At 44.7% G+C, this 15025-nt stretch overlaps 1 protein-coding gene across 2 annotated transcripts in view; it reads right to left on the bottom strand.

Moving 5' to 3' along the window:
• The window catches only part of DGKQ (diacylglycerol kinase theta), an 89613-nt gene extending 87644 nt beyond the window's left edge, over positions 1 to 1969 (bottom strand). For both annotated transcript variants that reach the window (XM_032206438.1, XM_032206439.1), the window contains exon 1: positions 1745 to 1969. In XM_032206438.1, the coding sequence (XP_032062329.1) occupies positions 1745 to 1946 (202 nt within the window). In that variant the 5' untranslated portion in view covers positions 1947 to 1969. The remainder of the gene's footprint in view (positions 1 to 1744) is intronic.
• Positions 1970 to 15025: the final 13056 nt, after the last annotated feature.

Below are 15025 nucleotides of genomic sequence, written 5' to 3'. Positions count from 1 at the left end.
CAGCAGGACAGCTGCAGTTCTCCCCAGATTTGTCTCCCTTCTTGTGCAAAGTTCTGGCAACACAGCACCACAGGCCCTGCACTGGAGAGGTGTGCTTCACCTTAAAACGGAGGGGTTAGATGCAGGATGCTCTGTGCCTTATGTGAAGAGCATCGGAGCATCTCTCCTATGTTTTTTTCAGAGTCTGCATGAAGAAAAGGAAAGAAGCACTCATCTTGGCCCACACAGCCAGGAATGTGCTAAGCATTCATTATACTTTCCTGTATTTTTGTAAACAGCCACATAACCCATGTGGGCATGTGTCAGTCCATGCTGAGCAGTTTGGTAGGCTTACCAAAGAACTCCATAGACCAGAAAATTCACATATGCAAGATGTCATTTTCACAGGGCCAAAAGCACGACTGCAATTAAAAATCAAATCCAGGCCATTTAGGCCACACAACTGCTCAAAGCAGTGACTGGCAAGCTCTCTGCCCCCAGCCCCTTTACTTTGGAGGAGTCTTATCTGCAGCTTGCTCAATTCTCTTCAAAGTCCAGAAACTTTCAGTTTGGTCCAGACCGGTTTTATCAAGACACAAGGAGCATCAGGTGACTGAGCACCTGAAAACAGAGGATTTGTAGGAGAAGCTGTTGCGAATCCAGAAAGCCAGAAAAAGGCCACAGAGTAGCTACATTTTGAAGCCTGCATGCCGTTCATCGGAAGGAGCCCAGCTAAGTAAGAGATCAGCTTAGCTGCAATTACACCTGTAATCCCAGCCTCTCTGGCGAGGAGGAGATAGCTATTACCCACCAAGTTTTTCAGTCTGCTGCAAACATTTGCCTTCACTAAAAGCAGGGTGGGTTGTTTTCGATTTTTTGATCAACGTGGCACCCTTTTATTACTTTCTAAAGAACAATGATCAAATTCCACTAGTTAGAGCGAATGTGGCAGGGAGGTAATTATTAAACAGAATTCACTTCAAACACTGCTGGAGAAAGCGCATTAGAGTCCATTAAATAACCCAGAAGGAGCAGGCTGCCTAACGAGGCACCGCGACCTGTCACAAGCAGCCCCAGTCAGCAGATAACACACCAGGTACTGCTCAAACCCGTCGTTTAGCAGCGAGTTACCAGGAAAGAGAAACACGGCGAGGAGCGCAGCCGGCTGAAAACAGCAGGAATAAAGCAAAAATGAATAAGAAAACACATATTTTTTTGACATAACGATGGACACACGTGCGCCCCGTGATATCGCACTCCGTGCTATGTGGAGATGCGCATACCCGCTGATGTTATAGGTATTTCCCTAACATTTTTCTCTCTCCCCGGGTGTTTTTCTCTCTCCCTGGCCACCTCTCGCACTGGCTCGTTTGGGCTGGAGCCTTCACACCGGGGTTTTTTGGAGGCACCACCAGAGCCGAGGTGGCTGGGCAGCACCTCCCCAGGGCACAAACCCCTCGGAGGAGCCACCCCGGAGGGCGAAAGCGCTCCGGACAGCCTCCCGAACTAGGCAAACACCCCGGCTTCCAGCCGGAGGAAGCCGGAGGGTATTTTTAAGGCTGTATTTTGGTAAAAAAAGCGGGCCGGGCTGCGATAACGCCGCTGCTGCGGGGCACCGGGAGGTGCCCGCGGGGGTGCCGGGTGCCTCTCAGCAGCGCACTCCCGGGACGGGGCAGCGCTGAAACCGCTCCGAGCACCCCCAAAATCCTCCCCCACACCCCCTTTACCCCCACACCCTCCCCCCACCACAGCCCCAGCCCCTTACCCTCGCACTGGTAGCCGGCCAGCCCCCAGATGAAGTCGGTGCAGTAGTGGCAGAAGGTGGGCTTGGTCAGGGTCACCCTGCGGAAGCCGTGACCCGGCGGCACGGCGGACGGCGCCCAGCCGCGGCACCGCCCGCCCAGCACCGGGCTGGAGCCCGGGCTGCCACCGCCACCACCTCGCACCGAGCGGCTCCCGTCCGCCATGCCCCGGCTCCTCCAACCCGGCACCGGCCGCCGACCGCCCTCGCTTCCGCCCCAAGCGGCGGCGGTGCCGCTGTCGGTGTCGGCATGGGGCGGGCGGAGGCGGCGCCCCGCTGAGGGGCCTCTCCCTCCGGCGCCGCGCCGCCGCCTGCCGGCCGCCAGCCGCTGTGGGCCTACCCTCGGGGCCAAGCCAGCCCCTGGTTTGTCAGAATCACCTTTATTTGAAAATAAAAATCCTTCACACATATCCCCCTCCCCCCCCAAAAAAAAATAAAAACACAACACGTTGAGAAACTGCAGCAGCGAGGCGGAGGAGCCCTGCCCGCGGGGAGGCCTCGCTGTGTGGCACGAAGCTGAGAGATGCTCATTAAAAAGAGTTCCAGCGTCTCGCTGCCCCATGGCGCAGGACGGGTGCTGTGACCCGCACCCAGCACCGCTTGGAAGTGCGCAGCGTTTCTGGTGGGGCGTTTGGGTGGAAGGGAAGGCTTGCCCTGGGTTGTCCTGCCTTCGACTTTCAAGAACTCTGCCTTTATGAGGAAAAAAAATCAGTGCCTAGCGATCCCTTTAGCACTTAATCCTTTATAACACATTTCTGTTGTCCACTTCATCTTCTTAGTACTTCTTATTCCAGTTTTGAAAACTGCACACCAGGATGTTTCCATCCCACCAGTCGTCCCTGCCTCTGAAATACTTCCATGTCTTTGTTGTTAAATTAAACAAAGAACCGTAGCAGGAATATGCTGGGACAAGAAAGGAAGCTATGCCGTTGGATTTCATATACCTGTAGTGGGTTTATGTGGCAAAGTTTTGGTAGCAGGGGGCCATGGGGGTGGCTTCTGTGAGAAGGATCTAGAAGCTGCCCCATGTTAGATAAGGGCCCTGCTGCTGACCAGAGCCAAGCCAGTAAGTGATGTTGTTTGCACCTCTGTGAGAGCAGATTTAAGAAAGGGGAGAAAAAAAAACTGGTGGAACAGCAGCTGGGGGAGAGGGGTGAGAGCCAGCCCTGCAGCCCCCACGGGCAGTGCAGCAGGAGGGCAGGAGGTGCTGCAGGCAGGCAGCAGCAGTTCCCCTGCGGGCTGGGCAGGGAGAGGCCCCTGGTGGAGCAGGCTGTCCCCCTGCAGCCCATGGGTCCCACATGGAGCGGATCTCCACGCTGCAGCCCCCCCATGGGTGGAGGAGCCCCCGTGGAGCAGGTGGACCTGCACTAAAAGAGGCTGCAGAAAACTCTTTCAGTTGAAGACGTGTGCGTGCTAAATACAAAGAATGAAATAAAGACCACAATGCCTGGTGCTATCTTCCAAAAACTCATCCTCAGTATGTTCTGTGTGAAGATCATAGAACAAGGAACACATTTCTGGGCACATGAAGGAGACGACAATGATCAGGAAGAGCTGGCACAGGTTTCTCAAGGAGCAATGATACCTGACCAGACTGGTTTTCTTCCAGGACAAAACAAGTAGGAGGGGAGAGCAGTGAAACCTTGGCTTCAGCAAGGCTTATGACATGGTCTGCCACAATATTCTTATATCCTTATATCAACAGTTAGGGTCAACAACATCCTTGGCTATATGAACAGGAGCACAGCCAGTAGACCTAGAGCAGGGATTATACCCATCTCCTCAGCACTTACCAGACTGTGTCAGGAGTATTGTATCCAGGTTTGGCCCCCGGTACAGGAAGAAAGCACAAAGACAAATTGAAGCAAGTTCAGTGGAGAGCCACCGGGATGGCTAGGAGCTGGAGTACTTACCATGTGAGTGGAAGCTGAAGGAGCAGGACTTAGCCTGCAGAAGAGACAGCTTCAGGGGGACCTTATGGCAGCTCCCTATTATCTGCAGAGAGGTTTTTGAGAAGATGGAGCAAGGTTCTTTATAGTGGTGTGTGCCGGGAGGACAAGAGGCAGTGGTCATGACTTCAAACAAGAGCCCTTCAAGCTGGATATAAGTGGAAAGTACCTTTCCACTGCAAAGGCACTCAAGCAGAGAAGCAAGTTATCTAGAGAGCTTATGCCCTCTCTGTCTCAAACTTCTCAAGACAAGACTGGATACACCGTGAGCAGCCTGGTCTGTCCTCACTTGTGAGGTCAGATAATAGACTAGCTGACCTGAGATGTGTTCCCATCTTAACTTTCACATGATCTTATTTTTCAGAATGTTACACTCAGACATTTCAACTGTGAATGAACCTCAATACACATACAAGCACTCTCGCTTTTGGAGACATGTCTGGGTTGTCAGTTGGTACACGCTGATGTAGTTCCTCAAGTTTTATCTCTGTGTACAGTGGCTGAGAGTGTAGATGTTCACACAGGCCACCAGAATGCAGGGAGACTACAGGTACATTTAAATTCCTGTTGAACATGGAGAAAGGGGAACTAAGACTAACAGAGTCTGTTTGCCCTTACATCTGTGTGCCTCAACTCCCACATACTGCATTTCAGTGCTTTAAAACAATTCAAGTTTGACATATCAGAAAGTTTATCTTTGACAGCAATTCCAAGATGCATGACAAAAATTTCAATTAGATTAGACTTGGCAGTGGTTTTGTAGATGGAGTTCAGTGCTCTTTGCCAGATTTGTTCTTTGGGACTTGCCTCCTTGCTCAGGAGAGGAAACCCTTTCCCTATTTGCTTAGCCCATGTCATTGTACTCTTATCTACCTAAAAAGACCCCTTCTCTTGCTTTTCTTCAAGAATGCATCTATAAAGCATCTCACTTCAGCTGCTCTGTTAACCTGCCCTACCTTAATTTTCCAAATAGACTGTCCTCTTTAGCAGTCATTCTTTTGTATGGATCAAAGGACAGAGGCCCAGGAAAGCTGAAGCTTCTGTGAACAACTCTTTCCTACAATCAGGGAAATACGCTGAGCTGCCTCATGAGGACAGTTGAGAATTTGGCCTTGTTTCAAAAGCTTGAGGAAGTAATTAATACATATTTTTATACAAATGTGAAAATGCATTCAATGAACAGTAATTCAGATACATTACTGCATTAGCTGCCAGTGCGGGATTTTCACAGGGTTTCCTTGAAGTTACCTGTGAAATGGTAGTTTGTATTGCTAAGGTGTAAACGACCATCTAAGATTTTGGCTATTTTTTCATGTCTCAGATGCATATTTATGTGCTGTAACACAACACAAAGGCATTTGTGATCTATATTTGTTGTGCTTTAACTTCCATTTTTTCTCTGAGCAACCAGTCTAATAATTCAAAACAACCTAAACCATCTGATTGTCTTCAGACACGCCTGTTTCCACCTCCACTGCCAGCAGCCATGGAATATGGCAGGATGTGAAGGACAGCCATTCTTCCCGTTTCACATGTGCATAACAAGGACCTAGTCCTTGACAGCTGAGAAGAGCAAAGTTAGAAATTATTACCAGAGGTGTCACATTGATAAATATGATAGCTCTCTAGAGGTGTCTGATAACACTTCCTGACTCAGAGCTTGGTCATCTTAACTGCAAGGTTTCTACCACCTTTATGTCTGCACTCAGGATTCTCATCCAAAAAGAGAAGAATGATAAGATAGCTGGAAGCAATTCCAGCTTTTTTTTTTTTTTTTTTTTTTTTTTTTTTTTGCTATCAAGGTGTCCTTTATAAGCAGGTCATACTCTGATCTTTATAAAAAAGTAGTAGCTAAACTCTTTTTGGAGATGAAACAGCAGTTTGCCTGAGCCAAAGAAGACAGAGTCCTCTTTGCAGCTAACATGACTGTCTGCACTCACAACTGCAAGAATGTGTGCAGCTAAAAGGATAAGGGCAGTGTTACCTGTTTCAAGGGCAGTTACCTGTTCTGGAAGAGTCAAAACAAAAACCTTGCCAGACCAAAGAAACAGTTTCTTTGAGGTGGCTGGATCATAGCAAACCTTGGAAAATGGATGCTGTTGCTCAAGGTCACAGTTATAATCACGGTCCTAGTACTGTTTGTCTCCTGCAGTTCTGCTAGGACAGAATTATCACCAGTTTTAAGCACCAGTGCATTCTTGGCTGGCAGCTCATTTAGGTGAAACCGTACTAGGTCAGCCAGGTCGGGCTATCTGAGGAAGGTAATTCTCCAGAAATTGTTGGCAACAGCATATTCAGATGCAACAGTCAAAGCACATTAGGGGAAAAAAATGTTTTGGTTAACTAACAAATTCTGTATTCCCATGGATAATCATCCTTCAGAATTTATAGTTTTTAATATTTTGTGGAATTCCAGCAAGCCTTCCATTAAGGACCAACATTCCCACATACTCTAGCATGGACTATAGATGAATAGATGAAGAAGTAGTTTCTACCTTTTTGCTTTAACAGTAAAATCAAGAGCTCATAGTGATCACAGTATTGCCTTTCTTAAATATTCCTCAGTGGCTCTTAGAATCTCCCTCTCTCTCTCTCTCTCTCTCTCCCAATCCCTCTATGAATATGTAAAATGATGCAGCATCCATCATCCCTCAATGAACTATTTCAAGAATATACATACAAAAGATCTACATATCTACATAAATCTTCAATTTGCAGTAAATACAAGGGTTGTATATTCATGCAGGAATTGATGCCTCACAGCCTGACAACTGAAAGATGGAATAAACACAGTTATACCACTTCTTAGGTTTACCTTTGCTTTTGAGTAAAGAAGAGCCAGAAACAGGTGAAGAGAAGTAAAATTGTAAAAGCATCCATTTGCTATGTCTTGACAAGATTAGCAACAAAGGTCAAAATGTAATGCCTCTGCAACCATCATTTAATCAGTTGTATAGTCAAGTAAACATTTTGTGTTTTTGGCTTGCTACAAACTCATTAAACTCCAGTGACACAACTCTAGAGCAGGCAATTCAGCAAAATCCTAATTTTTCCAAGCCTCTTGGCTCAGTAAAGGTGTGTTCTGTAAATTGTTCAAGCTTTACACCTTGATCTTCTGAACTTTCTGTAATCTCCTTGAACTCTGCATGTCTGGGGAGAGGAAATTTTGACAGGTAGAAGGCATGTGGTACAACTGAAAAGTGCAAGTTCTGGTACATTACTCCCATTTTATGAATAAGATTAAGTAAGTGTGATGTGCTCTTAATATCACACCATATTTTTATCTTATAAGTAGTAAATTATATCGATGTTTCCTTGACAATGCAATGAAATCCAGTTACCACTTTCATTTCATTTAAAACACAGACAGAGTTTTGCATATACCTTGCTGTTGGCAGCCAGTTGGAAGGAAAGGCTTGGATTTTTTTGGTTTGGTTTGGTTTGCTTTACTTTGTTTTCATTTAAATAAGCATACAAATATTTGGAGTTTGAGGGATAACTTAGTAGTAACGGCTCATGTGTCAGCTTCCTGGTCAGGGGAAGTTTCAGATTTGCAGCTTTTCCACTTCTCTATACTTTCACAGAGTGACAGAGTCACAGAGTGGTTGAGGCAGGGAGGGGACCTCTGGAGAGCATCTAGTCCAACCCCCTGCCAAGCAGTGTCACCCAGAGCACTTTGCACAAGATCACATCCAGGGGGGTTTTGAATATCTCCAGAGAAGGAGACCGCACAGCCTGTCTGGGCAGCCTGTCCCAGTGCTCTGTCACCCTCACAGTGAAGAAGCGTTTGCTCATATTCAGCCAGAACTTCTGTGTTTCAGTCTGTGCCTGTTGTCTCTTGTCCTGTCACTGGGCACCACTGAAGAAAGACCCGCTCCAGACTTCCTCTCTTGTCTCCAGGGTCTGGGATTCCTGGGAGCTGATTTTAGCAGTAGAGACTGAAGCAAAGAAGGCATTCAGCACCTCTGCCTTCTCTGTATCCTTCATCACCAGGGCACCTCCCCATTCAGCAGCGGGCCCAACATTTTCCCCTGTCTTCCTTTTGCTGCTGATGGATGTGAAGAAGCTCTTCTTGTTGTTCTTGCCATCCCTTGCCAGATTTAAATCCAAATGGGCTTTGGGCTTCCTTGTCACATCCCTGCATACATTGACAGCGTCCCTACATTCCTCCCAAATGGCCTGTCCCTTTTCCCACATGCTGTATACTTTCTTCTTCTGTTTAAGATTTGCTGGGAGCTCTCTGCTCATCCATGTTGATCTTCTGCCCCCTTTGCTGGCCTTCTTAATCCTAGGGATACATTGATCTTGAGCTTGGAGGAAGTGATGCTTGAATACTAACCACCTGTTTGGACCCCCCCTTCCTTCTAGGGCCCTAACCCATGGGATTCTTCCAAGCAGATCCCTGAAGAAGCCAGAGTTTGCTCCCATGAAGTCCAGAGTCACAATCATACTTTCTGCCCTGCTTCCCCCTCGCAAGAACCTGAGCTCCACAATATCATGGTCACTGCAGCCAAGGCTGCCCCTGACCTACACACCTGGAACCTCCTGGACTGATTGTGCCAGGCTGTGTGGTCTTTGCAGCAGAGGTCAGGGTGGTTGAAGTCCCCCATGGGAACCAGGGCTTGTGATTTCAGTTGGTGATGGCTAAACCAAAAGCGAATCCTGATGTTCATTTAAATGGGATACCAATTCTAATATTGTCCGTGGACACTGGCACTTTCTATCCCCATGCATCTCACCAGGCCTCAAATGTGAGATTTACAAAAATCTGACAGCTGAACAGACTGGAGAAGTACTAGTTCATGTTTGTGCTCTCTATGGTTTGCAATGGAAAGCAAAAGGGACATGAGCTTCTCAGACCCACACTGGGAAGGACTATCAGTATGTCCCTAGCATCTACTTAGTTTCCTTTTTGTTTTGTAGTAGCTGTATGTCTTACTTCCTGACAAGAGTGCCTTTAAGATAATTATACTGACCACACGAGAAATAAATCACAAGCACAACTGTTTGGCTGAAAGCTTCAGCTGCCCGTAAGTAGGAGAAGCAAAAGCACAGGTATGGAAAGCCAACAAAAAGTTCTGGCTCAGTTTCAAGTAACACTAGTAAGATAGATGATATGGCTTTCAATTTTTGATTTGATTCTTTATATAGACAAATTAAGAGATTACAGCTTTTCAGGTAAAGGTCAACAGGTCAACATAAATAACACATAAGACTACCCAAGCTTTTTTTTTTTTTTTTTAATAAAGGAAATTAAAATGTCTGTCCTCTTGAACACCAGAACATTAATTATGAGGCATATACTTCATAAGATACAGCACCCCACACACAGTACAGAGACTTAGGTCAGGAGAAAGTGCTATTTCCTTCAGCTGACATGCATCCATCTACTGTGGGGGAAAAAACTGCAGAGACAGCATCAATTAATACAGCTTCATTAAAAAAAAATAAAAAAATCACTACAGTTAACATTGTTAAGGAGTCTAACAAAAAGGTAGAGGCATTTATTGCAGGCAGACTGGACTGCAGAAGTCACACCATATTATAACATTTACACTTCTTGCTGTCTCAGGAGCACCCCTGGCTCTGCTAACAGAACTGAGACTTCTAAATAATGAGCTATCTCAGAGCTGATAGAAAAAAACATGTAGCAACATAGAAAGGTTAAAAGTCTGAAGCTTTATGCCCAGTCCTCTAGCACATGTGATGATACAGCAAGCAAGGCATTTTTGCTCCAAAAACACTGACTTTTAACATTTAATAGCTTATTTCCAGCTCTGTTTGGAACACATACTAATACAAATAACTTCCTGAGAAAGACTATACAGGATTTGCTCAGAGTTAAGCAATCACTTTTCTGGGAAACAAACAAAAAAAATTAATAAAAAATAACCTAGCATTAAATTTATTTATTGTAAAGGATTGTTAGTTGAATTTATTTAAATGTATTTTGACCCTGGACCTAGGGAACACATAAGCAGTTCCTATGAATGGAGTAGCTAACAGTGCATTTTGAACTGCAAAATAAGCAGAAACACCCACGTGGAATAACAGCTTGCTGTTTCTGTTTGGTGAGAGTTGTGAATCCAATAGGATCTGGAAAATAAAAATGTTTTGCTTTGAACATAATTTTGCTGAGATCAGTTGTAAGGATTCTGTGTAGGCAATAATGGTCCTTTCTTTTCTAAATTATAAAACACTCTAGACTGTCCAGCATGAGTATACATTGTGCTGGCATATTAATTTCTTATCTTAAAGATACTCCATCAAACATTCACCCACTCAATAACTGAAACAGAGTTATTTAGTTATATAGTTATTATAGACCCTCTTCCCACTTTTTTGTCCTTCTTGTGCATCCTCTTCTAAGATCCTCAATTGAGTCTCACTAAAATGGTTTCTGCACAGTGTGGTCCAGGGTTGATTCATAGTAAGATGCGTACTGTGACTGCTCTCAAGAGCTTGTGTTTATTTCATTGAAAATTTTAGGATAGGGGAGCTTTCTGGAGGTCTGAGGCTCGCAACAGGGACAACCTTAAAGTTAGATCCAACTCCAGTATTAGAGCAATTCCATGTTTTCTCAAAACAGGGCCGTTAACCCGCTCTGTCACTCTGTCATGCTGACAGAATGTTACAATGTGTGACTCAATCCATAGTTTTGAGAAGAGTGGAAATTTTCTGATCTATGCTGGAGGTAAAACGATTAAAAACCTACTTGTGTGCTCTGTAATGCAACTGGGAAGGGCCATGTAGGATCACGTGGTTAAAATGCAAACTTTGCTTAAGCGTAATAACACCAAGTCCATCAGTGTCCAGGAAAATTTAGCATTTTGAGGTGCCAAGAATACTGTTGGAGTGGTGTGAAACACTCCAGCGCCAGGATCTGGCTATGGGGTAGTTCACCCATACGATGCTTCATGCAGGATCTCTGCTTCCTGCTGTACCATTCCTGTGGTAGACTTCTCATTCACTTCTCAGACATTACATTCCCACTTTCTGCTTCCATGCAGCTCCCTTGCCTTGTGCCTTTTAATCAATGGCAGTGGCTCTTGACTCTGCGGTGGGGGATGTCCCTAAATCCCTCAGCATCTGCTCCTGCTCCAGCACATCTCCAGTGAATGCCCTGGTCCCTCACCAAGCCTCGCTCCAGCGATGTTTCCATGCAGGATGTTTGAGAAATTATCCTTTTCCTTGCAGACAGCAGCCTTTCAAGCAGGAGTGGTGGGCCTGAGACAAGCTGCCTGGCCGTGCCTGCCCTGGGGGTGTTTCTAGTGAAGGTAGGCACAGTGGCAAAGGCAGACCCCTCCAAAATCCATGCCCCCTCTGGGCGGGGGGAAGCCTGTCTCCTCCCAGCGCTCTGTTTAATGAGGAGGCTTAGGGAAGGAGGCTGGGCAAGCTGTGGAAGCACAGCCCCAGAGAAAGAGCCAAGTGGACAAAGTGCAAGCAGGAGCTGGCGCCCCAGGTACAGTGGGAGGGAAGCCAGCAAGGGACCACCATCAGCACCCTGAGCTGGGGTGGCAGCTGCTTTTGGGATGAGCACTGCCACCTGGGCTCCTATCGGATCTGCTGGCAGTTTGCCTACTGGGAGGGATAGCATAGGGGAAAGGACCTCTCTGGGTTGGTCTCTGCCCCTTGCAGAGAGACAGGCTGGAGGAAACGTGCACCCAACATCTAAGTATGGTCCACGGCTGAGTTAGCAGGGACCTGGGACTTGGCTGACTTCGAGTAGAGGCACGCACTGCAGCGTGGGCACAGGCACCAGCACCTCCAGCACCTTGCTGCCAAAGCTGCAACACCTGGCAAGGGAGCCAAGGACTACTGCGATGACCCAAGATGCTGCTCCTGGCAAGACATCTGGCTTTGATGGACTCCTAGGTTTCATGTCAGCCTCTTCCCCCTCCATGAGCACTGCTCAGAAGATAACAGAGTCAGTTCAACCTGAGTGTTTCTGCAAGCAGGACTCAGCCTCAGAAAGACTTCAATCCCCAGACAGTTGCTTCCAGATAGAGTTTGTTAGGAGGCAGATCCTACTCACCAGTGTTAGGTTGCTCAATATGCTTAGTTACTTTCGTCTAAATAAAGAGTATCTGCAGAGAGGCTTAACCCACATACAGTAAAATCAGTAAAAAAAGTTTTCCTGAAACTTAAGTCCTCTTGTTTTTTTTTTTTTTTTTGTTTTCTAACCCCTTTTCACGGTCACATTCCAAAACACTCATGCTATGTTCTGTTCTTCACTAAACAAGTAGAATAACTCTACTTTTTAAAAAATAAAGCAGCATATTACCTCTTTCTGGAAGGCTTCTCTCCAGATGTCTGCTCAGAACAGGGGAGTATAAAGATATTTATGCTTATTTCTGAAAACTCGAGAGGTTCAAATTACCAGCTGTTTGTCTGCATCACCGCAATTATTCCTTAACAAGTGTTTCAAAGATCAAAGGCACGTTGAATAGTTGCTGAGGTTTGGCAATTTAATCCTAAATTAGTTACATATGAAAAAAAAATAAAAAAAAGCCTCCAACACCTACTTCCATTGTGTTAGCATTATGATCAGGTTGAGAAGTCAGACTTCAGGGTGGGATTTTAGGGTGACTGCTGCTGGCCTAGGGGTGTAGCCAGAAGTGAAAGAATGTGAAATAACAGGGTGTAATTTTAAAGCACAGCAGATAATTAGCTTCCACCTCAGTGCTTACTCCAGAACTAAGGTTCTGCAGCTTAAGTTTTCTTTAGAAAAGCAACAAGCTAAGTACTGCCAGTGTGATTTTTAGCTTGGAACAATATCATCCAGATGGGACTCTGGTCTGGAACAGAACCTTTTGAGTCATTATCCTTCTAAAAACACATTTACAAACTCTCCAATATGAAGTGCTTTCAGGAAATGGATATTTAAAAGAGGCTTAGCCTCAATAAATATTGAAAGCACCACAGAATTAAATCTGGGTATGCAGGAACTGCCTACACAGAGAACATGATCAAAATACCTTATTACCATCTAGTAAATAGCACACAATAGATTTTCAGTGGTTTTGGTCAGTTAACATACTGCATACAAAACCAAAAGCACAACAACAACAACAAAACAAACAAAAAACACAATGGGATTTCACTGATGGAAATGAAACATTCAGAGCCTGGTAGCTTTCAAATTAACATGTCGTAGCAAGTCCCATTGGGTAGATTGCATTTGGCACAATCACAGCTTTTGATTAAGGTCTGTGGTAAATGAGGCAGTCTGTTCACAGAAGGAGAGATCAACAGTGGAGGTACTATTTGCACACAGAGCAGCAGTACAGGATTACTCACTGAAAGCATCTAAATGTTGTGCTAAGAAACGGGATAAAAAGAAACACCAAACTCGGTCTTCTTCAGTACATCATTCTTTGCTGCTATGTCTTCTGGGTTAGTGCAACCACTGAAAGCATTCTTATGAAGGATTGGTTATATGGAAAAGTCTTGACTTCTTGCAGAAGGGCAAAAATGGCAATATTTTAAAACAAAATTGTATTACAATGCCTGGTGTGAGATATGGTTTAGCTCTATGCTCCCATTTTTGCTGGGGGTCAGGGTATATCCCTTCATCCTGACTCTGCCATATCATGAGCAGTCTGGTTAGGAATCCTTGGAAGAAACTTAACAGAAGATTCCTGAATTATGACAGTTGTGTACATTCAGAAAGTTAACTTTCTGCAGGTATATTGAGGAATGTAAAAGCAAAGTACTAGTACAGAGATTTGGGAAAAAAAATAGGCAATATATTTCCCTTTTTGTTGAAAAGTAGTTAGGAACTGTTAATCGGTCATATTCAGACATGAAGAGTAAAATGTCATGGATAAATATAGCCCACCATTAGGGTGCAGCAGAGGAATTTCTGATGCTTTTCTCTGCATCTCTAATGCTCTGCGAGCAAAACAAGCATATGTAGACAGTACAAAATACAGGCCTCTTTTCAGAAGCACATTTTCTATTGTTTTCTATAATGTGCCGGCTGTTTTTTAGAGCTACGATCGTTTGCTTCTGGTACAGGTGCAAAACAGTTAATTTCACAATGACAGAAGACCGCTACCAGTTGGGGAAATGATTAGAGCTTACATCAGAAGTTCTTTTCACATGAATATGGAAGAGGAAAATAAAGGGAGAAAAAGAAAGATAGTTTGAAAAAAAAAGATGAATTTCAGGTGGAAAACATTTTTATTTTTTTTTATCACCCTTCATACTTTGGAGAGATCAGCGAGATTTATTCCCAGATGTTTCCTTGTTCTCCTCCTCTTCCGTCTCCACGTATATAGGAAGAAGAAAAAAAAGTCTTAGCTCTTAGCATTTGCACTGATCCTGGCTCTGCTTCTGTCTGCTCTGGTTTGGCATAACCTTCTGCTGTGTCTAAGTTGTCTGATAGTAAAAATGATACTTTATGAGTGAGTGCTATATATGCACTGAAATTAATGCCAGCAGGCATGATTTTAAATGCACCATTTAAAGCATTATCCACAGTGACCAGTGGACACTGAGGACAGAGGACAAATGTTAATACAGAGATGTGTCCAGATGTTTTTTCCCCTCAGAAATTAGTAGCCAGGCATACAGAAAGAATAGCATCCTTTCCACATACCAAAATCTTGTGCTGTTTGAGGAGTGCTTGTATGCTGAAATACTGGGAAAGACAAAAAGACTTTTTCCTCCTGATTTATACCTCGAGCGCTGTTCACCTCCCTGAGGCTTACAATAACTTTTGCACTTTGCTTTACACATTGAGCCCCTTACTGCAGGGCAAAAATGTTGTCTGAGCAGTCTATGAAAGTGAAAAGTGACAGCATGCCTTGCCTGGCCTAACTCCCACCAGCTCCACTGAAGGCAGTGCAACTGCAGCAGTGTGGGTCTGTCTGATCGAGCCTGACTCCAGACTTCAAGCTCTCAGCCAGTGCAAAAATTGTTCAATAATTCTTGAGTGAACTACTCTGAACATTTTCCATTTATGGCTAGTATAACTATAAATGGCTAGTGTATTTATGGCTAGTATAGCACTTGCAGTTTATCTAAAACTTTATACCTTTTTCTTTGATGATAGTGTTATTTATTTATGGATGGTTTCCTGCTCATTTTGCTACCAGTAACTGTCATTCATTTCTTCTTTTTGCCCTGTTTTTCTCTTTTTCTAACCTGCTTTTATTCTCAAAGCATTCCTTGTGACTTGTTCTCGCATTCTTCCTTTGAAGTATCATTACCTGATGCTTGTTTTTTGTACAGTCTTATTGCAATAGACTTTGGAATTACCTTAACTCAATTGCAAACGATTCTGAAGTCA

Source organism: Aythya fuligula, chromosome Z, assembly GCF_009819795.1.
Source record: "Aythya fuligula isolate bAytFul2 chromosome Z, bAytFul2.pri, whole genome shotgun sequence".
Taxonomy (NCBI): Eukaryota; Metazoa; Chordata; class Aves; order Anseriformes; family Anatidae; genus Aythya; species Aythya fuligula.
This window is presented reverse-complemented; position numbering and strand designations above follow the sequence as displayed.